This window comes from Mus caroli, unplaced genomic scaffold (assembly GCF_978045245.1).
Source record: "Mus caroli unplaced genomic scaffold, Mus_caroli_1 scaffold_16, whole genome shotgun sequence".
NCBI lineage: Eukaryota > Metazoa > Chordata > Mammalia > Rodentia > Muridae > Mus > Mus caroli.
Window position 1 is genome coordinate 28810954 of NW_028227271.1, and position 26547 is coordinate 28837500.

General features: G+C 44.8%; 1 protein-coding gene and 1 pseudogene across 1 annotated transcript in view; both read left to right on the forward strand.

Moving 5' to 3' along the window:
- Window positions 1-18900, forward strand: part of LOC147000752 (lymphocyte antigen 6G-like) — a 37985-nt pseudogene extending 19085 nt beyond the window's left edge.
- Window positions 18901-22023: 3123 nt separating this feature from the next.
- The window catches only part of LOC147000753 (lymphocyte antigen 6A-2/6E-1-like), a 33072-nt gene continuing 28548 nt past the window's right edge, over window positions 22024-26547 (forward strand). Inside the window, exons 1-2 of the mRNA XM_085831542.1 lie at window positions 22024-22093; window positions 23086-23202. Coding sequence (XP_085687668.1) covers window positions 22024-22093; window positions 23086-23202 — 187 coding nt within the window. The remainder of the gene's footprint in view (window positions 22094-23085; window positions 23203-26547) is intronic.

Sequence of the window (26547 nt, forward strand, 5' to 3'; positions counted from 1 at the left end):
CTGCCCCACGGTTATCTGGAAACAGCCAGGTATGCCTGACTCACTATAAAAGAGGTTGCTTGCCCCTTCTCACTCTCTTCTCTTCCTTTATTGCTCTCTTCACCCCTCTGTCCCTTCTCTCCCCATTCCCTTCTCCTCTCTTTCTCTATGTGCTCATAGATGGCCTATACTATTCTCTCCTCCTCCTCCTCCTTCTTCTCTCTCTGTCTCTCTGTCTCTGTCTCTGTCTCTGTCTCTGTCTCTCTCTCTCTCTCTCTCTCTCCCTTTCTCTGTCTCTACTTCCTCAATTCCCCCTCCCCATGCCCTAAATAATGTTAATCTTTATTCTGTACTATTCAGTCCATCTCCAGCTAGGTTGTAAAACCATCAAGGCTTTTTAAAATCTACTCAAGGCATGAGGAAAGACATAATACGATCTTTTTTGTTTTCTCAAGATGAGCTGGATGGGGGCACAAGATTTACTTGTTTTTCATGATCCTGTCTAGGGGATAGAGTGACTATGCAGAAGTGCCTGTCTTACGTCCATGTCTATATTGCTCCTTCTTACCCTTTAAGAAGGACTAACACACCTTTTTGGTGTTTTCTCTGTCTTAGGTCAATAGGAGCTCAAGAACACTCTTACCTGTCCCTGACTACCGCTTTTCAAAAGCACACTCTTTCCCATTCAGATCAAAGCCCCAAAGGACATATGAATAGACACTCAATGCATTTCTTCTTATTGATGAATAACTGCCATAGTGAATAACTGAGCTTGCTGAAAGCAAACCTGTGTGAAGGCAACCAATCTGTTTCCAAAAGATAAAAGCAACAAGATCAAAGAAAGTTGTCTGCAGGAATGTCCCAGGTATTCAATTCAGCTAATTTGTAAAGATCAAACACAAAGTCTGGCCACCAGGTATATGGGGAGTGGCTTTGAGAATTGATAGAAAACACTTACTCTCTAATAAGAGTGGAGACTACACTCCAGGTTAACTCAGCTGGATGATAGGGATTTTGAGCCATCTTCATCTTTGGTATCTCCAATATTGGATTGATTTCTAGACTGGTCCATGATTGAGTCACAATAACTGGTCATATTAAAGGAAAGAGAAGAATCATTATAACTTCTCCTTTTGATTAATTTTTCTAAGTCAGTTTCCACAGTCTCCATGCTCTCTGTCCCACAAGGTCTAAAAGCTTGAAGCAAGGCAGCTTGTCCAATCTGGGATATAGGCAAGGAAAGGTGGGTCAAAAACATATGTCCAATGCACCTTTCCTTTAACCATTGTCAGGGCACTCAGCAAGCTCACAGGAAAGCCTCATTCTTTGTCTCAGCATCAGCATGTCACATCAATCCCTCTGGCAGCTAGCATGTTCCTGCAGGATCCTGCAGAAAAAACACAATCAGGGTCTCTTCCCCATATTAAATTTCTGATCAGGATAATGCCATATGCCAGTGAGTGGATCCTTCAATTTCACCTAGGCATTAAGTATGCCTAGTTGTAAGGTGCCATAGACACTCATCAGAGAGACCCTTGATATCCAAATTTTAAAAATTTAAAATAAAAAGAGCATGAGTTAAATAATGTGTATGAGGATATAATTTCTCCTTTTTTGCTTTTTATAAAGATATTATTTAAAGTTCCATGATACCTTGTCCTTGAGGATTGCAAAGAATCCTAGTAATATGAGTAATATTAAATCGTCTACAAAACATCTCAAATGCTTCACTGAAATAACCAGTTCCATTATCTGTTTTAATCTGATTTGGAACACCAAACAGAGAAAATCAATGCAGGCAATGGCTAATTACATTTTTAGTTGCTTTTTTTCTATTAAAGCAGTTGCAACTAGAAAGCCTTGAAAAGGTGTCAAGTCACATGTATATATTTTAATTTTCTAAAATCAGAAATATAAGTACCATCCATTTACAATAGGTGATTGGTATAAGTCCTGAAGGATTAATATCATTATGTAGTACAGGTAGAAACTGAGGACATTGAGGACAAGTCTTTGCAATTTGACATGCACACTCTCTAAAAATACCAAATTATTGTCTCAAGCTATTAGTATTTTGATGATGAGATTGTATGACAAACTGTTCCTGTGTAAGGACTATAATCTGCCTGGTATACAAATCTGCTGTGGCAGTGCCCTAAGGGGTCTGTCCAGGCAATCCAGTATGAGCTCTTAAATGTTCTAAGACAGTCCTTTAAAGAAACAGTACTTTCTCTTAACTTGGGTTGTATTTACATAAATAATTGCAAAATTGGAAAATAGTGGTATCTAAAAAGGAACAATTTCAAGCAATTGCAAACCATGAACTATGTATTAGCTATCAATATACAAATTAAAAGCTTGATTTTTCAAAATTTCAAAAACAGTGGCTACAGCATGTAATTCAATTATTTGTGCAGAAGTGGAAGGAAACTCAGGAGAATAAACACGTGATCCAATTACATATGCTGCCTTCCCATTAGATATGCCATCTATAAATACAGTAAGCACTTTCTCTATTGATTATGTATACAAACTTACAGGGAATACAAAGGCATTCATAGAACCAAATTGTAACAACTTGTCTTTGGATAATGATTATCAATTCTGGCTAAAATGTTTGCCATGCAATAGGCCATTTTTCAGTATTCTGCAATAACCAATTTAATTGCTGTTTGGAATAAGGAATAAACATTTCATCAGGTTCGTAAGACATTCTTTCCAAAATACTTTCAAAATTCTATCCTACAATTCTGTATTAACATAGCAGGAGCTTCATAATAGGGTGTTAAAACTTTACTTGGAGATGAAGAAAGATGAATCCACATTAATGGTCCCTTTTGTCAAAGAATTGCTGTGTGTACATGAGTAGCAAAAACTACACAAACAGCCAACAATTGATTATACTAGCTTCCTCTACTTTCTGCAAGGCTATTTGTCCCTCACCAATCAGTTAATTTGCATCCACCTTGAAAATCTCAAAGAGAGGCTAAAGTCCTACTGTGGTGAGCTGAAAGGTGAGGTCTTAGCCAATTAACCCCTCCTAGAAGCCTTTTAACATAAGTAAACTACATTTCCTTATTTGAATTTTTTGTGCCACAGTTTATTTAAGATATAACTGATGTCTGAAATATTGCAAAGGATATTGCCTTTGAATCCTTTCTGGAACAACTACCACTCCATAATTTTAAAGCTCATTGTATAAGAGCAAAGGCTTGTAGTAAAAATGCTGTCAGAGGAATCAGCTAATAAAATACCTTCCATGTAATGAATAATATACACTAAAAGATTCAAAGTCCTAACTTCTTGTATTGCAGTAGAGACTCTTTCTTTCTTTCTTTCTTTCTTTCTTTCTTTCTTTCTTTCTTTCTTTCTTTCTTTCTTTCTTTCCTTCTTTCTTTCTTTCCTTTCTTTCTTTCCTTTCTTCCTTCCTTTCTTTCTTTCTTTCTTTCTTTCTTTCTTTCTTTCTTTCTTTTCTCTCTCTCTCTCTCTCTCTCTCTCTCTCTCTCTCTTTCTTTCTTTTTCATAATATAATGCTATAAACCAGGTCATAGTCTTCTCTTCCTCAGTCAACTGATCATAGGGCACATTCAATGAGGCTATAGGTGCATGCTTAACAGCAGATGACATTGCAACAGTAGTACAAACCATAAGCATTTGAACAATGTCTTCATGTAACTTGTTTGTGCCTTCAGGACCTGCTTTGGTCCAATCATGAATATACTACTTCCATTTGATAATAGACTGCTGCTGTGCATGTCTTACTTTATGACTTGGAGGGTCTGATAGCACCCAGCTCATGATGGGTAGTTAAGGTAACATGGCAACTTGGTGTCCTATTGTCAAACATTCAGTTTCCCCTAAGGCCCAATAACAGTCTGTGATGGTTTGTATATCCTTGGACCAGGGAATGGCACCATCTGAAGGTGTGACCTTGTTGGAATAGGTGTGACCTGGTTGGAATAGGTGTGTCACTGTGGGTATGGGTATAAGATCCTCATCCTAGTTGTCTGGAAGTCAGTCTTCCACTAGCAGCCTTTGGATGAAGACATAGAACTCTCAGCTCCTCTTGCACCATGCCTGCCTGGATACTGCCATGCTCCCACCTTGATAATAATGAACTGAACCTCTGAACCTGTAAGCCAGCCCAAATTAAATGTTGTTTTTTATAAGACTTGCCTTGGTCATGGTGTCTGTTCACAGCAGTAAAACCCTAACTAAGACACAGGCCAAGAGCTGTTTTTCAAAGGGAGAACAGTTGTCTGTAGTTGATGGTAGAGCTTTTCTCCAAAATCCCAAAGGTCTCTTCTGTGACTCACCTACAGGGGCCTGCCAGATGTTCCAAACAGCATCTCTGTCACCGAAAGGGCTGGGCACAATAACTTATCTTCAACTTAGACGGAATATCTCTGCATGTTCCACAACACTGGACTCCTGAGAATTTTACTGAGGTAGATGGTTCTTGAATTTTGGTGGGATTTATTTCCCATTCTCTGATAAGCATATTTGTTACTCATGAGTCCAAAGTGGTTGCTCCTTCCTGTTCACTTGGTCCAATCAGCATAATGTCATCAATATAGTGCACCAATGTGATATTTTGTGGAAGAGACAAACGATCATAGTTCCTTCTAAGTTATGGCACAGGGCAGGAGAGTTCCTATATATCCTTAAGGCAAAATTGTTAAAGTATAATGCTGGCCTTGCCAAGTGAAAGAAAATTGCTACTTGTGGTCCTTATGGACAGGGACTGAGAAGAAGGCATTGTAGAATCCAAAATAAATTCAGTACCACCTAGTCATTCCCCCTTTGAAGGGACTTTCCAAACTATACTAGCAGGACAAGTGCAGAGCCAGATAAGGAAGCTGGCTGACTAAATAATGCTGAGAAAAAACCCACAAGGGCAGGCAGAGTGAGGGACTAGGCCAAAGGCAGTCACCCTATGCAAACCAACTGTCTTAGTCAGGGTTTCTATTCCTGCACAAACATCATAAACAAGAAGCAAGTTGGGGAGGAAAGGGTTTATTTGGCTTACACTTCTGTTCATCACCAAGGAAGTCAGGACTGGAACTCAAGCAGGTCAGGAAGCAGGAGCTGATGCAGAGGCCATGGAGGGATGTTCCTTACTGGCTTGCTTCCCCTGGCTTGCTCAGCCTGCTCTCTTATAGAACCAAGACTACCAGCCCAGAGATGGTCCCTCCCACAAGGGGCCTTTTCCCCTTGATCACTAATTGAGAAAATGCCTTACAGTTGGATCTCATGGAGGCATTTCCTCAACTGAAGCTCCTTTCTCTGTGATAACTCCAGCTGGGTCAAGTTGACACAAAACTAGCCAGTAAAATTGACCCCTTGTCAACTTGACACACAAAGACATCACTAGTAAGCCTCAACCTTTACATTCTTATTCATTCCCAAGGTCTAAATAACTTTAAATGCCCCACTGTCTTTACATATTCTTAAAATTTTAATCTCTTTAAAATATCCATCTCTTTTAAAATCCAAAGTCTTTTTACAATTAAACATCTCTTAACTGTGAGCTCCACTAAAATAGTTACTTCCTTCAAGAGGCAAAATATCATGGCACAGTCACAATCAAAAGCAAAAATCAATCTCCAACCATCCAATGTCTGAGATACAACTCATGATCTTCTGGGCTCCTCCAAGGGCTTGGGTCACTTCTCCAGCCATGCCCTTTGTAGCACACATGTCGTCCTCTAGGCTCCAGATGCCTGTACTCCACTTCTGCTGCTCTTGGTGGTCATCTCATGGTACTGGCATCTCCAAAACACTGCATGACCCCTTCAGTCCTGGGCCATCAATTGCAACTGAGGCTGCACCTTCACCAATGGCCTTCCATGGCCTCTCACAGTGCTGAGCCTCAGCTGCACTGCATGACCCCTTCATGCCTTCAAAACCAGTACCACCTGGGTGACCCTTACACATTACCAAGTCCCACTGCAGAAGGAGTACAACCTTGCCTATCTCTGGAACACAGCCTCTTTGTGCTTTCAGAAAACACTTCCCAGAAGATGTCATTTCAACGATGTTGGTCTCTTCTTAATCACCGCTTATTTCTTAGCTCCAGCATCAATAGTCCCAGTAATGTAAAGGTTTTGCTTTATTAGGTCTAGTATATTGTTAATCACAGCTAATTCTTCAGCCCCAGGTAATCAGAACCACGGAATAATAAAACTCCAAAATAGCAATGGCCCTGAAAAGAGTCTTTAATTTTCCCTCTGAAATTTCACAAGCCAGGCCTCCATCTTCTGCACTGTTCTCAACATTATATTCCAAGCTCCTACACAACATCTCACAGAGCTCTTAACACCAAATGGATCTTCTAGCCCAATGTTCCAAAGTTCTTCCACAGTTCTCCCCAAAAACATGGTCAGGTTGTCACAGGAATACCCCACTATGCTGGTACCAATTTGTCTTAGTCAGGGTTTCTATTTCTGCACAAACATCATAAACAAGAAGCAAGTTGGGGAGGAAAGGGTTTATTTGGCTTACACTTCCATACTGCTGTTCATCACCAAGGAAGTCAGGACTGGAACTCAAACAGGTCAGGAAGCAGGAGCGGATACAGAGGCCATGGAGGGATGTTCCTTACTAGCTTGCTTCCCTTGGCTTGCTCAGCCTGCTCTCTTATAGAACCAAGACTACCAGTCCAGAGATGGTCCCACCCACCAGGGGCCTTTCCCCCTTGATCACTAATTGAGAAAATGCCTTACAGTTGGATCTCATGAAGGCATTTCCTCAACTGAAGCTCCTTTCTCTGTGATAACTCCAGCTGGGTCAAGTTGACACAAAACTAGCCAGTACACCAACCAATGTCAGAAAGTGTTACTTGCTACTCCAATTAGAATAAGTCAGCTAGCCCTGTTGCCTAAATCTTCCCCTTGCAAGGTATAAAAAGTGTGTTCTCTGTTTGTTCAGGGTCTCTCCTCTTGCTTGAATGCTGAGGGGGTTCCCCCAATGCATTGGATCAATAATAATAACAACAACAACAACAACAACAACAACACAACTCTTGAGGTTTGAAGCGAAGTTGGCCTTTATGGTCTTCGTGAGTGAGAGTCTTTTAGCAGACTCCAACATTTGGTGCATTGGCTGGGAAGATCCTCCTCAGGAGGAACCAGACCCCGTGCATTGGAGGACTGCTCAAGCAAGGTAAAGTGGGATCCCTGTCTGTCTGTCTATCTGTCTGTGTGTCTGCCTGCGTGTATGTCTTGTTCGTGTCTGCTGTCTGTGTTTGTCATTTGTGAAGCTGGATAGGTCCCAGGAGGGGACAACTGGCCTCAGGCTTTTGAGGCTGTTTTGTTCCTGGGAGGGGACCAACTGGTCTCAGGTTTTGGGGTTCTCATGAGAGACCCCATCTGGGTGGTCATGGTGACAGGCAGATGTGACAGGAAGTCACAGGCCACATGAGACTGGAGGATGATCCATATTCCCACTGGGAGGTTGGATCAGAGGTAGTCCTTCTCAACCCAGTGGTAGCTAGGAGTCAGCTACCACCTGATATGGATAGTATCAGGCTTCTGTTGGAATCAAATCTAGGAGGCTCTGTGTTGGTCTTGTTTGTCTTGGCCGCTTTCTGTGGTATTACTGTGAGGCTTTATCTGGATGGTTTCTGTTGTGTATCTTGTGTGTCTTGGTGTGTCTCTGTGTTTGGACTTGGACTGATGACTGTTTTGAGAATCATGGGACAGACACTACCCATCCCTCTGGGCCTACCCTTTTCTCTCATCCACAGGTCCCCTATCGGTTGGTACTTATGCCCTCTGGGAAAAGCCTAAGAAGAAAATCCTGACAGACCCCAATGCTGACCTCCTCCTTTCAGATCCTCAGCTGCTGCCCTATCCCCCATTTTATTACCAACCTCAGGAAGTAGCTGGTGGGGTGTAGGCAGCCCTGCCCCCATTCTCATCCCCCTTGTGCTCACTTCTGAGCTGTGCTGCACATGTGTGAGGTGAAGGGGGGCAGAGTAAGGCTGAGTGAGGTGGGGTGAGGCCTCGGTGCTGAGGGGCTACTGACTGCCACAGGCTGCCAGTGCTTGCCAGCCTAGAGGCCCAGCTGTGCCCAACTGAGAGGAAAGGCAGAGAATTCTCTTAGAGGCTGGAAAGAATTTCCCAGGCGTGGATGGGAGGTCCTCTCAGATGGGATGGCAGCTGAAACTCTATCACCAGGCTCTAATGGCTTGTTTCCATGGGGCTGAGGAGTGCTCCATCAATCTGACCAAGGTAAAAGGGGTACAGAAGTTAGAAGGATTGTAGGACAAGTCAGTAAGAGAGTTGTGTAGGTACAGAGGAGGAGAAATGAAGGAAGGAAGGAAGGAAGGAAGGAAGGAAGGAAGGAAGGAAGGAAGGGAAGTGCTGCTAAGAAGTGAGCTAAGAAGGGCAGGAGGAGAAAGACAAAGAGGATGAGGAAGACAGATGTGTACAGATAGAGGTCTGTAAAGATGAAAGAAAGATTAAACCCATAGAAAATCTAAGCAAGGCGATCTTGAGGGTAAGAAGAGCAAAGCTTCAGTAGACATAATGAGAAACAGACTCAGGAGAGATAGATGACAGTGGCAAATGGAGAGATTAATAGTGAGGAGATGTAGAAATAGTGATGAAGGGGATTAGTGAGAGGTCTGAGTTGGGAGAGACAGGCAAGAAGAAGGGTTGCTATACAAAAATAGGAAGCATGATGGGCAGAAGGACAAAGCACAAATGGTGAGACACACAGACAGGCTGACAAAGACAGAGAACAGTGTCAGAATCAGAGATGTGCAGCAAGACAGAAGGATAAACCAGGGCAGAGGTGAACTATGGGAGAGGATGGGTGACAGGATGTGGATATGATAATTGGATAACATCCAAAGGAAGAAAAGACAAGGAGGAGGAACAAAGGGGTGGAGAGAGAGAGGGAGGGAGGGAGAGAGAGAGAGAGAGAGAGAGAGAGAGAGAGAGAGAGAACATTGTGTATTAGATCTCCATTACAGTCAGGAAAACAGAAGCAAAGAGAGGTAAATAACAAAGAGTAGGGCTTAGCAAAGTGGCACAGGCTGATAATGCTAACACTTAGAAATGATAAGCAGAAGGAACAGGAAGCCTGGGAATTAAAAAGGGATAAGAGACAAGAGAGAAACTTGCATAAAATACTGGCCACAGTAGTCAGGGAAACTAGAGATGTTAGTAAAACAGTACCGGGCAACTGCAGAGAGCCTTTGGCTGAAAATCAATGTGTTTACTGTAAAGAAAAAGGGCACTGGCCGAGAGGCTGCCTCAAGAAGAAGAGGGGCCCCCTTGTGACCAAAGCCTTCTACCTGTTCATGGCTGAGAGTAAAGGGATAGCAAATGGGGGGCTAACACAGAAGCTGGGCCCTTGGAAGAGGCTGGTGGCCCACCTGTCATAAAAGCTAGATAGCCTTAGAGCCCCCTGTCCATGACTGTCAGCAAGTTCTTGCCGAGGCACATCGGTGGCATAAAGATCTGACAGACCAGCCACTAGAGGCACAGACATTACCTGGTTCACAGATGGGAGCAGCTATCTAGAAGAAAGGAAGAAACATGCTGGAACAGCTATGGTTGACTGATACCAAGTTATCTGGACACAGGCCCTGCCAGAGGATATGTCAGCCCAAAGGGCAGAACTGATCACCCTCACTAAGGTCTTGGAATTAGGAAAAGGAAAAAGACTCAACATCTACACAGATAGCAGGTACACTTTTGCCACGGCCCATGTCCATGAGGCCATATATCAACATAGGGGTCTACTGACATCGGGAGGAAAAGAAATTAAGAACAAAGAGGAAATACTGCTCTACTGAGGGTCCTCCACAACCCTGCCAAGGTAATCATCATCCACTGTCCTAGTCACCAGAAGAGAGATACCATGATATCAAGGGACACCAACATGGCAGACCAAGAGGCATGAGTGGTTGCAGCCATGGCCCTGCCAGTGCTTCTGGCAACAGAGCCCAAAAAAAACCTGTCCCCAAGTTTACCTACACAGCAGAGAACTTAGCCCTCATTTCCAAAGATTCCAGTCACCAGTTCAACAAAAATAAGAGACTGTGGTACACCTCTGGGGGGAAGAAAATCCTGCCACAAAGACAAGTAGAGGCTATGATCAAATAGATGCACCAGTGGACTCACTTAGGGGTAAGCAAGCTCATCTAGACATTCTCCAAGACTAAGTACCATGTACCAGGGTTAAAATCTTGTGGAGCAGGTTGTGCACAAGTGTGTGCCCTGCTAAAAAGTCAATGTCTGCCACACCACGGTGGATCCAGGGAAGAGCTACCAGGGAGATAGACCTGGTATCTACTGGGAGGTAAATTTTACTGAGGTAAGACCTGGAAAATATGGGTATAAATACTTATTGGCTTTTGTGGATACGTTCTCAAGATGGGTAGAAGCTTTTCCCTGTAAAAATGAGACTGCTCAGGTGGTCGTCAAGAAGATTATTGAAGAAACTTCCAAGGTTCGGAGTGCCAAAAGCAATAGGGTCAGATAATGGCCATGCCTTTGTTGCCCAGGTAAGTCAGGGGGTGGCCAAGTATTTAAAGGTCGAATGAAAATTACATTGTGTGTACAGACCTCAGAGCTCAGGACAGGTAGAAAGGATAAATAAAACCCTAAAAGAAACTGTGACAAAATTAACCATGGAGACTGGCACAGACTAGGTGGTGCTCCTCCCCCCTTGTCCTATTTAAAACCAGAAATACTCCCTCTTGATTCAGTTTTACACATTTTGAGATCCTTTATGGGGCTCCTGCACCTCTCACTGTCTTAAATAATGTGATTGAACCCACATTTTGTTGTAATAATGATCTGTATCCTAGGTTAAAAGGCTTGCAGGTGGTGCAGAAGGAAGCCTGGTCACATCTGGCTGCAGTGAATGAGCTGGGTACCTCAAAGACATCTCACCAGTTCCAGTCGGAGATCTGATCTACATATGCCAGCATTATGCCCAGACCCTCGCACCTCGCTGGAAGGGTCCATACCTAGTCCTGCTTACTACCCCTTCTTATCCTGCTTCTGTTCTTTACCTTTGGCCCATGAATCCTTAATCACATAAGTACAGTACAAGTTTTGATGCTCAGACCACAATATCAGTAGCTGCAGCAAAGTGAAACATCATTTCAAGATTGGAATGCACCAGAGAAAAAGGGGGGAAGGTAGAAACCAAAATAAATTAAAGACCATCTAACCCCTTCCCGCTCTGAAGGGATTTTCCAAACTATACTAGCAGGACAAGTGCAGAGCCAGATAAAGAAGCTGGCTGACTAAACAATGCTGAGAAAAAACCACAAGGGCAGGCAGAGTGAGGGACAGTGGTCACCCTATACAAACCAGCCAATGGCTGAAAGGGTTACTTGCTACACCAATTAGAATAAGCCAGATAGCCTTGTTGCCTAAATCTGCCCCTTACAAGGTATAAAAAGTGTGTTCTGTGTTTGTTTGAGGTCTCTCCTCTTGCCTGCATGCTAAGGGGGGGTCCCAAATGTGTTTGATCAATAAAAAAGACCTCTTGCAGTTTGCAGCAATGTCGGTCTCTATGGTCTTTTTGAATGAGGGTCTTTTGGGGACCTCCATCAACCCATCCCAAGTGTAAGACAATTTGCTTCTGCATCTGATCTGCCTGTCTGAGTTGCTCTGAAGTGAGAAGCTACAGTCTCTGGTTTAGCACCTCATAGTAAACCAGCAAGAGGCTAGATAAAGTAAGCCTTTGTTCTGTTTTGCAGGAATCACTCACATTGTAAGAAGATCTGTGAATGTTAAGTGGCTCAGTGGTTATGAGCATTGTCTGTTCTTCCAGAAGACAAGCATTTGATTCCCAGTAACTACCTTGTGGCTCATAACCATTTGCAACTACAGCTCCAGGGGCTTCAATACTCTATTTCTGGCCTTCAGGGGCACTGCAGGCTCATGGTGCCCAGGCATAAATACAGGCAATCTGCCCCCTGGCCCATCACCCCAAACAACAATAACAAAAACAAACAAACAAAAAACCCTAACAGGTGTTTATGAGATCTTGCTTAAAGATTTTGTGTTTTATAAGATGCTTGCTAATAGTTTCCACTATGTCAGCCAGACTTTTAGACACCTAAGAAACTGAAGCAAAGCCCATTAATATATCAACTTCCACACTCAACTGTTGTAAAGTCACCTCTGTAGTATGGTCGGTATTACAAAGCAGATTTGACAGAGTTCTGGCTGAAGCTTAAGAGGTGATTTATTTGAACACACTGTCAGATTGGATTTCCAGAACTGATTGTCAGAGCTATAGGAAAATTAATTTTGGTAGATTACTACACGTGTACAAAATATGGTCACACTTACCTGGTCTGTTCACAACAGAAAAAAATAAACTGGGTTTTCAAAAATGAATGAATGAGGAGGAGGAGGAAGAGGGGGAGGAAGAGGAGGAGGAGGAAGAAGAGGAGGAGGAGGAGGACAAGGAGGAGGGGGGAAACAAGTTATCAAAATCAAGACTCAGAAATCCCCGTTGTAGTGGGTTTGTCATTGTGGGTGTGAGCTTTAAGACCCTTATCCCAGCTGCATAGAAGCCAGTCTTCTTCTAGTGCCCTTCAGATGAAGATGTAGAACTCTGAGCTCCTCCTGCACCATGCCCGCCTGGAAGCTGCCATGTTCCTCCCTTGATGATAATGGACTGAACCTCTGAATCTGTAAGCCAGACCCAATTAAATGTTGTCTTTTATCATGGTGTCTCTTCACAGTAGTAAAACACTAAGACAGAAGTTGGTACCAGGGACTGTGGTATTGATGTGCTAGGCCTGACCATGCTTTTGTTTGGAGGAATGTGGATTTTGGGACTTTGGATTTGGAAAGCAGTAAAATGCTTTAAGTGGGACTTAATGGATTATCCTATCATGAATATGATAGACTTCGTTTCTTAGGGTGATTTGAACTGTGGAAGCCTTGTACTAGAGGTTTCACATGGGAATATCAATATGTGGCCTAGAGACTGTTTTTGTAGTATTTTGGTGACAAATGTGGCTATTCTTTATCCTTGTTTGAAGAGTCTACCTGAGGATAAGATAAAGAGATTTATATTAATTGCATTGACAAAAGAAGTCTCAAAAAAAAAAGCCCAACACAGATTTTGCTCTCTGGCTAAGTCTCCTGAAGAGCTTTTTGGACAAGTGTAGCAAACTTAAAAAGGAAAAATATAAAATGTGTGGCTCAAATAATAAAGAGGCACCAGGAAGTTAAATGGATGTGAATCAAGTTTGTGTTCAAGGAGATTAAGAGATTAAGGGAATGGTGACTTTGGGACAATATCCCACCCAGCTAAGCTTATTGTTCATGCATTTGCTATTGTACATGGAATAGTTATATTAGGTGATATTACTTGGTTTTTGTTTCCACTTGAACTGTTTTTTTTTTTAAAAACAAACATTGTTTTATATGTGTTTTTAAAAGATTTATTTATTTATTTCATGCATGTGAGTACATTGTCTCTGTCTAAAGACAGAGACACACCATAAGAGGGCATCTGATCCTTGTTACAGATGGTTGTGAGCCGCCATGTGGTTGCTGAGAATTGAACCCAGGATCTCTGGAAGAGCAGTCAGTGCTCTTAAGCACTGAGCCATATCACCAGCCCTTCACTTGGACTTTTAATCAGGAGTGAATTACAATCTAGAAATGAAAGACACAAGCTCTTGACCTGGATCTTGAGGAAGAGAGGCCATGAAAAACTTAGGCCCAGGCAAAGTAGTACACACCTTTCATCTCCGGAGACTGAGGCAAGCAGATCTCTCAATTCAAGGCCAACCTGGGACAGAGTAAATTCTGGGTGAAGAAAAGCTTAAGTCCAGGCATGGTGACATAAATCTTTAATCCCAGCATTCAGGAGACAGCTACACAGATCTCTGAGTTCAAGGTCCATCTGCAGAGCAAGTTCCAGGACAGCCAAGCTTAGGCAGTGAGGGAGTTGGAAAACAAAAAGCTGGTAATAGAAGAAGGGGCCTATGTTCCAGTCCCAGCAAGCAGTAGAACTCTGCAGATTTGGCTATGTATCTACCTGGCTTTAGAGTCAAGAGCAGAAGGGAGTACTGGGAAGTCTTTTGGGAAGTGTTTTCTGAGAGCACAAAGAGCCTCATGCTGCAGCTATACTTGGTAATGTGTAAGAATCACCCAGGTGGTATGGGGCCAGGGGCCAGGGCAGATCTCTGTAAATTCAAAGGCAGACAGATCTACAGTGTAATTTCCATGACAGTGAGACCATGTCTCAAAAATCTCCCAAAAGAAAACCAACAAGAAAAACATATCGTCAAGCTGTATCTAAGCACTATGTAATATCTATATTTTAAACCATTTTGATGAATGGTTAACCCCTACATTCTAATGTGAGGCCAAATCTTTTAAGCTTAGACTCCATTTTAGAGAAGCTGACCTAAATTTAAACTCAGGTACCTTGCATTAGTTTCCAAGTCCCCCACCCCAAAACTCAAGCCTAGCATCAGTCTCTAGGCTAATCTCCAACAAAATCTGCTTTTCCAGGTTACACCCTCAATAAGACCAGTGTCTGCAGGCTATTCTCCCAACAGACCTCCACCCACAGGTTATAAGCACACACCACTACTTAAAGACCACAAATGCAGAGGGGAGCAGAAACCAAGTTTGTGATATGACTCCCAGCACCAGCCAATTATGTTAAAGGCCACAGTAGCTTTCCAATTAGATGCTTGCACATGTACTCCCTGCTTGCTGCTTACTATAAAACCTTGCCTCATAGACATTTGGGGCTTCCCCACTACCAAAAACATCATGCATGACAGCAGTTTCTGGGGGCGGGGGGGAGAGGGGAGGCACCAAGCTAGCTTGGATAGATTAAAGACCCTACTTTGAGTTGCATCAGATCTGCTTCAGTCTTTTTTCTTGGGGATGAATAACATTTCCCTGGTACTACAGTTGAACAAAATATTAGGGCCCTTCATGGACTCTGCAACAACTTGAGGTCCCAATATGCCTTCCATGATCCTGCCTTCTGGTACTCCAACACCCTCATTGCCTAGCTCTTGCCATTAATGGGAAGCCATTGGAGCCCCCCTCCTTCCTTCTCACCCCATGTATTAATACAGTTTCTCAAAACAACAACAACAACAACAAAATCCAAGGTACTAATATAGCAAAAGTCACTGCCAACCATGTTCTGGTACAATAACGAGTTATTCCCAGAGACCATGATGACACGTATGATACAGCCTCGTTCTGAGAAACAAAGGGGGAGATGTGGGTTCCCAAGACAGATGAGGGACAGTAGAGCATTTACTGTTGTGTTTAGAAAAGGAAAAATAATCCAGGGATGTGTGTGGTGGAGGGATGATATTTTGAGGGGGAAGAGGGTGCTGAGGCATTCCCTTCCCCTGATGTACCAGCCATACGATGGGTATAGTATAGAATAGAGTTTACTTAGGGCATGGGGGGAGGGTTGAGAGTAGAGACAGAGAAAGGCACACACACACACACACACACACACACACACACATACATACACACACACACACACACACACACAGAGAGAGAGAGAGAGAGAGAGAGAGAGAGAGAGAGAGAGAGAGAGAGAGAGAGAGAACAGAATAGAGGGAGAGGCATATAGGCCATAAATGACCACATGGAGAGAGGGGGAGAGGAATGGGAAGAAAAGAGACAGAGTGGAAGAAAAGAAGAGAAGAGAGTGAGGAAGTGAGGAAGAGGCAAGCAGCCCTTTGTATAGTGAGTCAGGTACCCCTGGACATTGCTAGGTAATTATGTTGCAGAGCCTAGAAAAATGCTAGCACTGCTCAAAACCGTGGACAGCTCTCCTAGAGCACTGCTGGTATGGGCCTGCTCCCTACCCAAATCAGGCTTGGGCCTACTCAACTACATAGAGACAAAAGTAAAGTCATAATAAAGCCAGTGAGGCTTGTTTCCTAACCAGAGAATTGTCTTCTTAGATATCATGTGATTGTCAGTCTGACAGTCTGTCTGATACACTTGAAAGCCCACTGCCACCAGTTTGGCACCTCTTAAACTATCCCTTTCCGCCCCTGGCCCTGACTCAAGCCATATAATCTAGCCCCTCTATTTCAATAAAGAAGCTGTCCTCCAACACAGTCTTCCGAATCATTTATATCCACCATACATACTACACTGCAACACCCTGATCCCCACCTCCTCTGCATCCTGAGAACACAGCCCATGCAAGAGGGGCATGTGACATTTGGAGGAACACACATAGTTAACATGAAGCATATGCCGTATGACTCAAGGTGGTGAGGGAGTCACCATATGTGACCTAGGCTACTTGACAGGTTCAAATGCTAGACCATCCCTACTCTAAGAAGTTCTTAGCTCTCAGATACCCCTACACTTTTATTTGCACAAGTATTGCAGGAAGCCTCATGTTGAGACTCAGCTTTGACTAGGACTCTGGGAAGTTCTGTGCACTATCATTCTTTAATACCCAGGGGCCAGCTCTGCAGGTGTAGGGTGGGACATGTCAGAAGAGCCTCTCTATCTGGTGGCCCCAGTAAATACTTAGAGACCCATTCACTGCTTCAGCAGACATTTGGTATCTCTGTCTTCCTAATATGATGACGGAATCTCTAATACCCCTTGGGGTGCAGTTCTCTCGTGTGGGGATAGCTATCTGAGACAGCACTATAGAGCATATTTGAACAATGGAGGCTCTTGGCTTGTTTTTGTTTTGGTGGAGGTGACTGAACAGTAATGTCCTTGTTCTGTCTTAGCAGCCAGCAGCTGTATGGAATTAAAGACATTGGAGAGGAGGGGTCCATGCTAGGAAGGGCATGCCCTAGCCTTCATGTATTGTCTCCTTTCTCAGATCATAACCTGGAGTGCTACAGATGCCTGGGAGTCCCACTTGAGACTTCCTGCAATACAGCTATCTTCCCCTAAACTGATGGATACTGTTACTCAGGAGGCAGATGTCATTGATGGTAAGCTCCCTGTGGCCTATATAAAGATGGCTGAGGGTGGCTTGGAAGAAAATGTCTGGTCTGGGCACTTGTTGTGGACCATGGTCCCCCTCTCTCCAAGTAGAGCTTCCCAGGGGTTGGAGTGGGACTCCTGCAAAGTGGGGACTGTTGGAGTCCGGGTATGTGGCGCAATGTGAATCATAAAGCAGGACTGCCTACTGGCATGCCTGGTGTTTATCATCCCCCTACATTGCCAGTGTAGTCATGTGATGTTCTGGCCCATTCTTTAGGTCTAGGGCCTCCCTGGTTCACTAACAGACCATAAGAGCTGGAAGCATCTAGTGAGTCTTTGCATATAATGAAGGAATCTGGAATTTAGGCTAAAGGAATGACATAGGAATGTCGATAGAAAGAGACCTTAGGACATATCAGATCCTCCCAAGTGCTAGTTTCTAGGCATATGCTCAGATAGACAAGGCAGGAGCAGCCCCACCCTGCTATCCAGTTAACTGTTCCTGTCCACAGCCTGCCTGTCTCCTGGAGTAGGTCTCCCAGATATAACTGCCTGGGGAACTGCAAGAGTCTGAGAGGCTGATTGCCCTTTCTGCTGTGCCACTGGGTGATATTACACTGTGCTGTGCCTTTGTGGTGTGGTGGTGGGGTGATGGTGGTGGTGGTGGTGGTGGTGGTGGTGGTGGTGGTGTGTGTGTGTGTGTGTGTGTGTGTGTGGTGTGTATATTGTGTGTGTGTGTGTGTTTGTGGTATGTGTGTATTGTGTGTGTGTGTCTATGAATGTGGGTGGACATGCAAGAATAAATGTAATGTAATGTATTCAAAGATCAGGAGTCATCTCTACTACTGTTCTTCATGCACTGCCTAATTCTTTATGCAAATGAATCTTGGTATTCTGGGAACTGGAATTTCAGATGGTTGTAAACCACCATTGTGGTCTGAGGACCAAACCCTGGGCTTATGTAAGAACAAGTGCTGTTAACTGCTGAGCCATGTCACCAGTCCCAACCACCTCATTTTTTGAGACAAGAACTTTCACTGGGACCTAGGATTTGCCAAGTATGCTGGGGGTGGAGAGGAGGGAGTTAGCAGAGAGTTCCCAGTACCTCCTGATTCGCTGCCCCCCCATAAAGATCATAACCAGCACTCCCACGCTTAGCTGGCTCTTTACATTGTTGTTTGGGGTGCAACTTGGGTCTTTAGGCTTCCATGTGGCAAGCACTTCAATGACTAAGCTGCCTCCCCAGCACATTGCCTATAAGGGCATGTGTGTACACATGTGTAGATTTAATGCACTGGGGAGGTACAAGTGTATGGCACCCATAATTAATGGGAATCTTTTGTGACAACTATTTTATTTATTGAGGAAGGGTCACACACTGTACCCCAAGCTTGCAGGTGGTCTAGGCTGCGAGCTTTGCTCAGGGGATCTCCATCTTTGTGTTCTTGATCTTATAGATCAAGCCTCCTTACTAACCCATGGTTGTGATTTCATTTGTTATTTGAGACATGTTCTCAGTCTTGCTCCAGGATAGCCTAGAATCCCCCATGTAGCCCAGATTGGGATTGAACTCATAAAAATCCTCCTACCTCAGTCTTCCAAGTTCTGGGATTATAAGTCTAAGCTACCATGTCTGACTTCGAGATGCCTTAGAGACAAGTCTGGGACATCAAGGCCAGGTGACAAGTGGCCCAGGCACTGTGATGCTCTGTTGTCCCTGTATAAGAAGTGGGTCACTCCCTGTTATCTTGCAGCCTCTCACAAAAGCAAAGCAAAGAACAATCTCTACCTTCCCATCTACCCTCCCAAAATTGAAAATACCTAGGTCCTGGGTTCTGCTCTCAAAGTCGATGTGAAGACTTCCTGCTGCAAGGAAGATCTCTGCAGTGCAGCAGTTCCCGCTGGAGGCAGTGCCTGGACAATGGCAGGGATTCTTCTGTTCAGCCTGAGCTCTGTCCTGTAGACCTTACTGTGATGGTCCTTCCAAAGACCCCAACCCTTGACCTTTTATTTGCCAATGTCACCACCCCTTCCAGGAACCCTGTATTGATGATTTATGAGTTACAGAAGCTCCAAGGTTGGGGTAGTATGTGGAACACCTTGTTTCAGCTTTATAGCCCTTGCTGTGTAGGTCCCCTACTCCTCTATGGGGCTTTCAGGTCTGTATTTCCTAGAATGCCATTTTGTTGTGGATTGCTGCTTCTGACTCTGGAGTCATGTGACCAGCACAGGGAAGAGGCAGAATTCCAAGTCATTATGCCACCACGTTATCCACATAAATATTGGGGGTCCTGCAGTGTTCCCACATGTGCCACTCAATGTCCCCCTGTTGAGTCCAATGATCCCTTTGTTCTCCCAGTCAGGATCTCCATTGTTCTTTTGTGACAATGAGACCACCGAGCTCTGTCTCCTAGTTCACATCTCTGCCCTTTCAGCCAGCCACACTGGCTAGCTTATGTTAGCCAGCTCAGTTTAGGGGACCACTTGCTTTGGGTGGGCTCATGTTGTAGGAAGAGAGAAGGCTCTGCCACTTCTAAAGAGCACTTGATTGCTGTTGGGGAGCCCAGGTGATGAGCCCTTAATGGTGGGTAGGTACTGCCCTGTCAGATAATTTTAGTCTAGAGATGGAAGCCATTTCCAGGAGGGACTCATTGCTTAGCTAAGAGCAAGCAAAGCCTTACACTACCTCTCCTGGAGTCCTAGGCGGTATTGGATGCCTCCAGTGGGAAGGCCTGACTTGACACAATGACAGTCTGGGATCCATCACTGCTCTGTCCTTTTGGATTTGAGAGATTGCTGCCACAGAGATGGCCAGAACCTGTGTAACTAAAATCACAGGAGTCTTCATGGATATGGACAGCATCCTGGAAATGTGGGTGCTATGAGCATTAATCCCTGCTCTGGAGGCCCTGAAGATCTGACTGAGATTGTGGCAAGGTGATCCCCAGCTCCTCTGCATCCTGACACCACAGTCCATGGGGGAGGGGCAAGTGACATTTGAATGAAGTACACTTAGTAAACATGAAACCTTTGCTGTATAACTCAAGGTTGTGAGGGAGGCAGATGTGACCCTGTCTACTTAACAAGAGGTCATTCATTCTCTGAGGGGGGGCATGGGCTTAGCTAAGCTTTGACCTGTTCAGTGTGACAGCTTCTGGCTAAGTTGAAAGGTAGGAGAGAGGGCTGGATGTGTACTTGTCTTGCTTGTAGCCCTCTCTGCAGAGGGCCTGGCTTCTCTAACAGAAACCTGACAACATCTGGTAATTATAACTCTAAGATTATTCAAGTACATTGTTGCCCTCTTCCTTAAGAGTTAATTTCGGTGGTCTGTCAGTAATTTGAGTGGGAGTCCACCACTAAGGGAAGCTAGCTTCCCAACAGCGGTGCTAGGTGGAAAGTGAGGGCCTCATGAGAACCCCTAGTTTAAGACTTTTAGAGAAACAGTGAGCTGCACTGTGATTATATGGCCTTTTCCTCCAAAGAGAAGATGATAGCACAATTGCCATCCTAGAGTAGGGAAAAGTTTGGCCCAGGAGCCCTGCAATGGAGTCAGAAGAGCAAAGCAGCGACAGCTTTATGATACTGGACAGAACTCTCTATACTCAGAAGGAAGGACTGCGACCTGGTGTTCCAGGCATTACCCCTTTCTGCTCCCCTGAAGTTGTACATGATCTCAGAAGATGCTAGAATATAGAGGAAACAGAAGATTAACTGAAAGAGGGACTCCTTGACACTGCTTTTGTGATGGGGTGTGACTTGGTAGTGACTTAGCTGCTCAGAAATTATGCATGTCCTGTAAGTGACCTCACCCATCCTCTGCAAAACTGCTACATATCTTCATTGGGTGGTTGGTTACATTGTACCTTAGATCTGTCATTGACACCCTGCATTTGTTTGCAGAGGCTTGCTGTCTGCTGATCTATGTTACTCAGGCACGTGTTCACACATGAGCCAATGCCTAGGGCCGCATGTGAAGGAATTACAGAGACAAATTTTCCTCATGAACAAGTATGTGGCTTCTTCATGGAGGCTTCTAGGCAGCAGGGACACTGGAGACATACATCCTCTGCATAAGACTGCCTTTTGCCATGAAAAGCATCCCTGGCTCTAGACACCACATGTTAATAGCACCATCAGCCCCTTATATCACCCCAAAAAGCACATCAGACACTGCTTAGCAACTTCCATCCCGGTTTCAGTTCTTGGCTCAGGACTCTCACTTTGTGAATGCAGGTCCCTGTTGGGAGCTTGCTCACCAGAGCCAGTCTGCAGGTATTTCTCAGTTGTTTGTTTTCTCATAGGAAGGGCCCTAGGCTCTGAGCCACTGAACCCCATACCCTCTATTTAGAAACAGGAAAAAGTGAGGTGGTGGTGGCAGAAGCAGCAGCTGGAGGACTCCTTTGATATTTATGTGTTTGAGACAGCCTGGTCTACTGAGAAAGTCTTAGGACAGCCAAAGCTACATAGAGAAACATCTTGAAAAAAAAAAAACATGAAACATGATAAAACAAAAACCAGGAAACAACTGAGCGAGTTGCCTCATGCCATTGCTTTCTGAAAGGCAAGCACAAGTCAACTGTGACCCCTGCCCTTCTGACCTCCTAGTCCTCCTGCACCATGGTCCCTCCCCGAATGGATGACCCTCCCTTCACAATTGCTATACAAATCTGTCTAGCTCTTACACAATAAACATGATGGCCTAGAGGAAGTAAGTATAGAAAACCCTCCCTTTTTAGGATTCCAGCTGGGAGGCACTTAGAGAAATTAAAGTACTTCAGTGCACATCTGAGACCTTGCCACTGTGCCTGCAGCCTGGTCAGAGAGGAAGTAAGGACTGGTGTCAGGAGGGAGCTGCTAGGTGACAAAGGGAAGAGACCTCAGGATAGGGCTGGGGTTGGGAGTGTGGGATTAGAAAGGAGACGCTGGGTGGGTGGTGGATGAGAGAAGTAGGCAGACATGTATTCCTTGGAGAAAGCTGGGTGGAGGGTTGGAGTGAGAGAAGATTGCATGCCTGAGCCGAGTGAGCCCAGGGATGGGACTGGGGGTCTATTAACTGGCTCCAACTTCCAAGTTTCATCTATGCAGCCCTTCTCCCAGGATGGACACTTCTCACACTACAAAGTCCTGTGTGCTCATCCTTCTTCTGGTCCTACTGTTTGCAAAAAGAGGTGAGATGGAAAATAGGAAAGGGGCAGGAGTGTACAATGGAGATGGCAAAGGACCTCAGGGTTGTGGGTACACCTGCACTTCCATTGTGGGTCCAGTGCCCAAGGTGTCCTGGGATCAGGAAATTGGAAATTGGCTTGTGGTGGGTGAAGCCGACCATGCTGGGTTCTTTTCTGGGTCTAAAATCCTGCCAGTACATGCCTTGCAACCATCATCACATACCAGAAGGACCCTTGGACCTCACTACCTGTGCCAAAATCCCTGTCCACCAGAGCAGCTCTCCTTAGATTCTATCCTGCTGCCCTGGCCTCCCAGTCAGGACACTGGCCTGTGTGCCACAAACTGGCAGAGGCTTCTTTTTCCCCCCGTGCTGACAATTCAAGGGATTTGGAATCCTTATTGCCTGGACTTTGACTTTTCCTTGCATCCCAGTCCATGCCACATGAGACCCAAATGCTATGCCTTCTGTACTCTAAGAAATTCTGAGCTCTAAGATACACTTATACTTGCAGTTACATGTTTATTGCAGGAAGCCTCATAGAGAGCCTAAGCTTTAAGCTGACTCTGGGAAGTACAGTGCTCTGTCATGCTCCAATACACAGGGGCCAGCTCTGCAGGTTTAGTGTGGGACAGGTCAGAAGAGCCCTCTCTACCTTGTGGCCCCAGTACCTACTTACACACCACACACCCACTCACCGCTTCAGCAAACATTTGTTATCTATGACTTTCCAATATGGTGACTGTGTCTCTAGAACCTCTTGGGGTGCAGGTCTCTCCTGTGGGGCTGGCCATCTGAGACAGCAGTACAGAGCATAATTGAACAACCGTGGTTCTTGATTCACTTTTGATTTGGATGGAGGTGACAGCTTTTGGGCAGTAATATCTTTGTTTTGTCCTAGCAGTCAGCAGCTGTGTGGAAGTAAAGACACTGGACAGGAGGGGTCTGGTCTAGGAAGCACATGACCTAGCCCTCATGTATTGGTTTCTTTCTCAGCTCAAGGACTGGAGTGCTATCATTGCATTGGGGTCCCACTTGAGACTTCCTGCAAATCACTTCCCTGCCACCACCCTGATGGATTCTGTATTGCTCAGGAGGCAGAAATTATTGTGGGTAAGTTCCCTGTGACCTATAGAAAGATGGGTGAGGGTGGCTTTGGAGAAAATGTAGGGTCTGGGCATTTGTTGTGGACCATGGTCCCCAGCCCTCCAAGTAAAGCTTTCCTGGTGTTGGAGTGGGACTCCTGAGAAGTGAGGGTTTTGGAATGCAGTGATGTGCTGGGATGTGGATCATAAAGCAGGGCTGCCCATTGGCATGCATGGTGTTCATCCTCCTCCTCAGTTGCCAGTGCAGTCATGTGATGCTCCTGCCTGTACTTTAGATCTAGGGTCTCACTGGCTCACTGACAGACTAGGAAAGCTGGAAGCATCTGTGAGTCTTTGCACATAATGAAGGAATCTGGAGCTTAGGATAAAGGAATGAACTAGGAATGTTGATAGAAAGAGACCTTAGGACATATCAGATCCTCCTCAGGTGAACCCAAATGACTATTACAAGCAGATTTTATACCTTTTAGGGGCACAGGTAACATCAGCAAGATTACAGTTCAAACTTATTGGCTAAGCATATTGACCTTTAAGTCTATTGGCTAGGAAGCTTGGGCAGATCATGACATGCAATTGAACTCTACCTGGGACTTTTAAGAGGGTCAGGTAACTATTAGCCAGTACATTCTGTGTTTTTTCTGAGAATTTTTTTTTTTTACTCAAGGTTTTTCCTGTGGTTCGTGAATGAAACTTGGCCTAGCCTTAACCCTAGGTGGGAGGGGGAAGCATCATGGAGGGTGTGGGAATTGAAAAAGTCCTTAGGGTCCCTCATTCCTCCATGTTTCTTGTACAAGTTCCAATCCTGGAGCTTGTCAAGAGTCAAGGGCTCTGGTGACTAACTCATATTCTTCAGGTTCTGTCCCCAGGTTCTCCTATTGTTAGTGCAGGACCTTCAGCTGTACTGTTCCTATTCTCTCTTTTATGACGTCTATAAGATTGTCCATTATGCAGGGTACAACGATCAACAATAGCATGAGAAACATTAGGGGAAATAATAAGGTGGATATGAGGGTGGTTAGCCAAGGGGAGGAGTTAAACCAAGATTTGAACCATACCTGACTCTATTTTCTTTCTCTCTTCCTTTTGGCTAACCCTTCTCTCACCTTGGCCATGGAATACTTAACTACACTGGAATGGTCTCCAGTATGTGTTTCCCGATGTTTTGCACCCCCAGGTAGCACAGAAAAAGTGGTTACCCACCCCCCCCCACACACACCCCTCAATGATGGGCTTGCTGCTGGCTTCTCCTATCTGTGGAGCACACATATGTGGTGGTTTCTTGCTGGACACTCCTCCACTTCCTGTGTCTGCACCCTAAGCCCCACCCTTCATGGCTGCTTCTGGGAAATGGTTTAGATTGGCTAAGTCCTTCATCCCCCAAATTCAGGTAATCCTTCCCCCTGCATTTCTAGGGTGGGGATATCACAGGAGTCAAGACACGCCTCTAACTTACAGAGATCAATGACAAGGACCAGACACCAGGTATAAGGCAGGTGTTCCTCTGTAGAGGAACAAGCTACATCCCCAGTGGCTGAGAGTACTGGCCAAGTAACTTTGATAGGGTTGTGGGGGTAGTGAGCCTCAACACTGGAAGGAAGATACACCATAGTCATCTCATGAATTTGTCTGGCCTTGCAGAAAGATGGGTGATCTTGAGCTTCAGGTGGTTGCTTGGGTGTCTGACTGCTATCCAGTAGGTGTTGAAAGACTCCCAGAGGAGCCCCTCGCTCAGGTCTCAGGACAATAGCGGACACCCAAGAACTCACGATAGACCAAGCTTGATGCAAAACACATGAGGCTTTATTCGGGGAAAGCCAGAGCTCTGGGGACGACTCATATCCCACACAGGGGTAGAGGAGTCAACCTTGAGGGGAAAGAGGTCCCAGTTTTTATAGGCCCTCAAGGGAGAAAGGAGAAGGGGGGGGAGTAGGGGATTTCCAGAGCTAAACAATCTCTATTCTCAAGAAATGGGTATGGGAGGGGTACAAGGAAAGAGTCTGGTACAGGTGTAGCTACTCAGGATTGGTGGGGCTGTGGTTGCTGGGGAGATTTTCTGACACTTTCTCAGCAACCAATATCACAAACACCTGGCAATGAGCTTCATCAGTGGGTGTACACATGAGTTCAAGGAACGGTCAAAACATTGGCAGACACACGGGTTCAAGGAGTGGCCAGAGCATTGTGCACCTCTATTTTTCTAAATCAGTGAAGCTAGTTCTGCTAACAGTGACATCTATCTTGCCAATTTCAGGGCTTCTGTGACCTTTTACATTCTATTAGGATCTTTCAGTGTCAGGTGCACATGCTGGTCTGATGTGAGTTACATGAACCCAGGCAGTTACTCCATCCACTTTAATGGAAGTCAGGGTGGTCAAAAATACCAGGAACAGCCCTTTCCATTTTGTTTCCAAGTTTTCAGCATGGTGCCTCTTAAGATATACCCAATCTCTAACTTGGTTCTCTTGTTGAACCTCTGGGGTACCTGCATTATTGAGGGCACTAAGTTTAGGCCACAATTCCTGGTGCCTGATCTGGAAAGCTAGCAAATGAGCCATAAAATCCTTATCAGCCTGAAAAATTACTGGGGACTGTGTGAAGATCTGGGGCCATGGGTGTAGGAGTCCCATGCAGGATCTCAAAATGGGTCAGGTCAAAACAGTAGGGGTGTTCTGGGCTCAGAACAGGGCCAACAGAAGGAGTACCACCCAGTCAGGGCCAGTCTCAATTTAGTTTTGTCTCTTATAGGGTTCTGTTCATTCTCACTATCTGCCCTGATCTCTGTGGACTGTATGCACAATGGAGTTTTCAATTAGTCCCCAATATCTCTACCAGTCTCTGACTCACCTTAAAGAAGAAGCAGGACTGTTTTCTGGTGCATTTACCTTGGGCATCCTGTGCTACATCCACTCCAGTAGTGACAAGTGCGACAGGCCCTGAAAACCTGGGCACTGTCCTAAAGTGAAAAGTTCATGGAAACAGCCTCCTGGAATTGTGGCATCCTGTATAACGAAGGCTCCAATGTCCTTGCTTTAGTTGGATCTGTGTGCTTTCCCTTAATATTGTTTATTACAAGTGCTCCTAAGGATTGATATTTTGACATATAGCTAAGTTAGATTCTAGGCAGTCCTTGATCTGCAGTCCTTGATCCAACCTTGACCATGCATAGCTAAGTCACTGCCCTACACAGAAATTTACCATTATCTAAGAAGAAGGAAGTTTGTGACCTAAAGAGGAACCAGAGTAGATACTTAGAACTATAGGTAGCTGAGTTACACCCATAAACAAGTATTTACAATGGCCTAAGGGGAAGGTGGACTACACAATAGACTAGAGTAGGAACTATGGCAAGAGC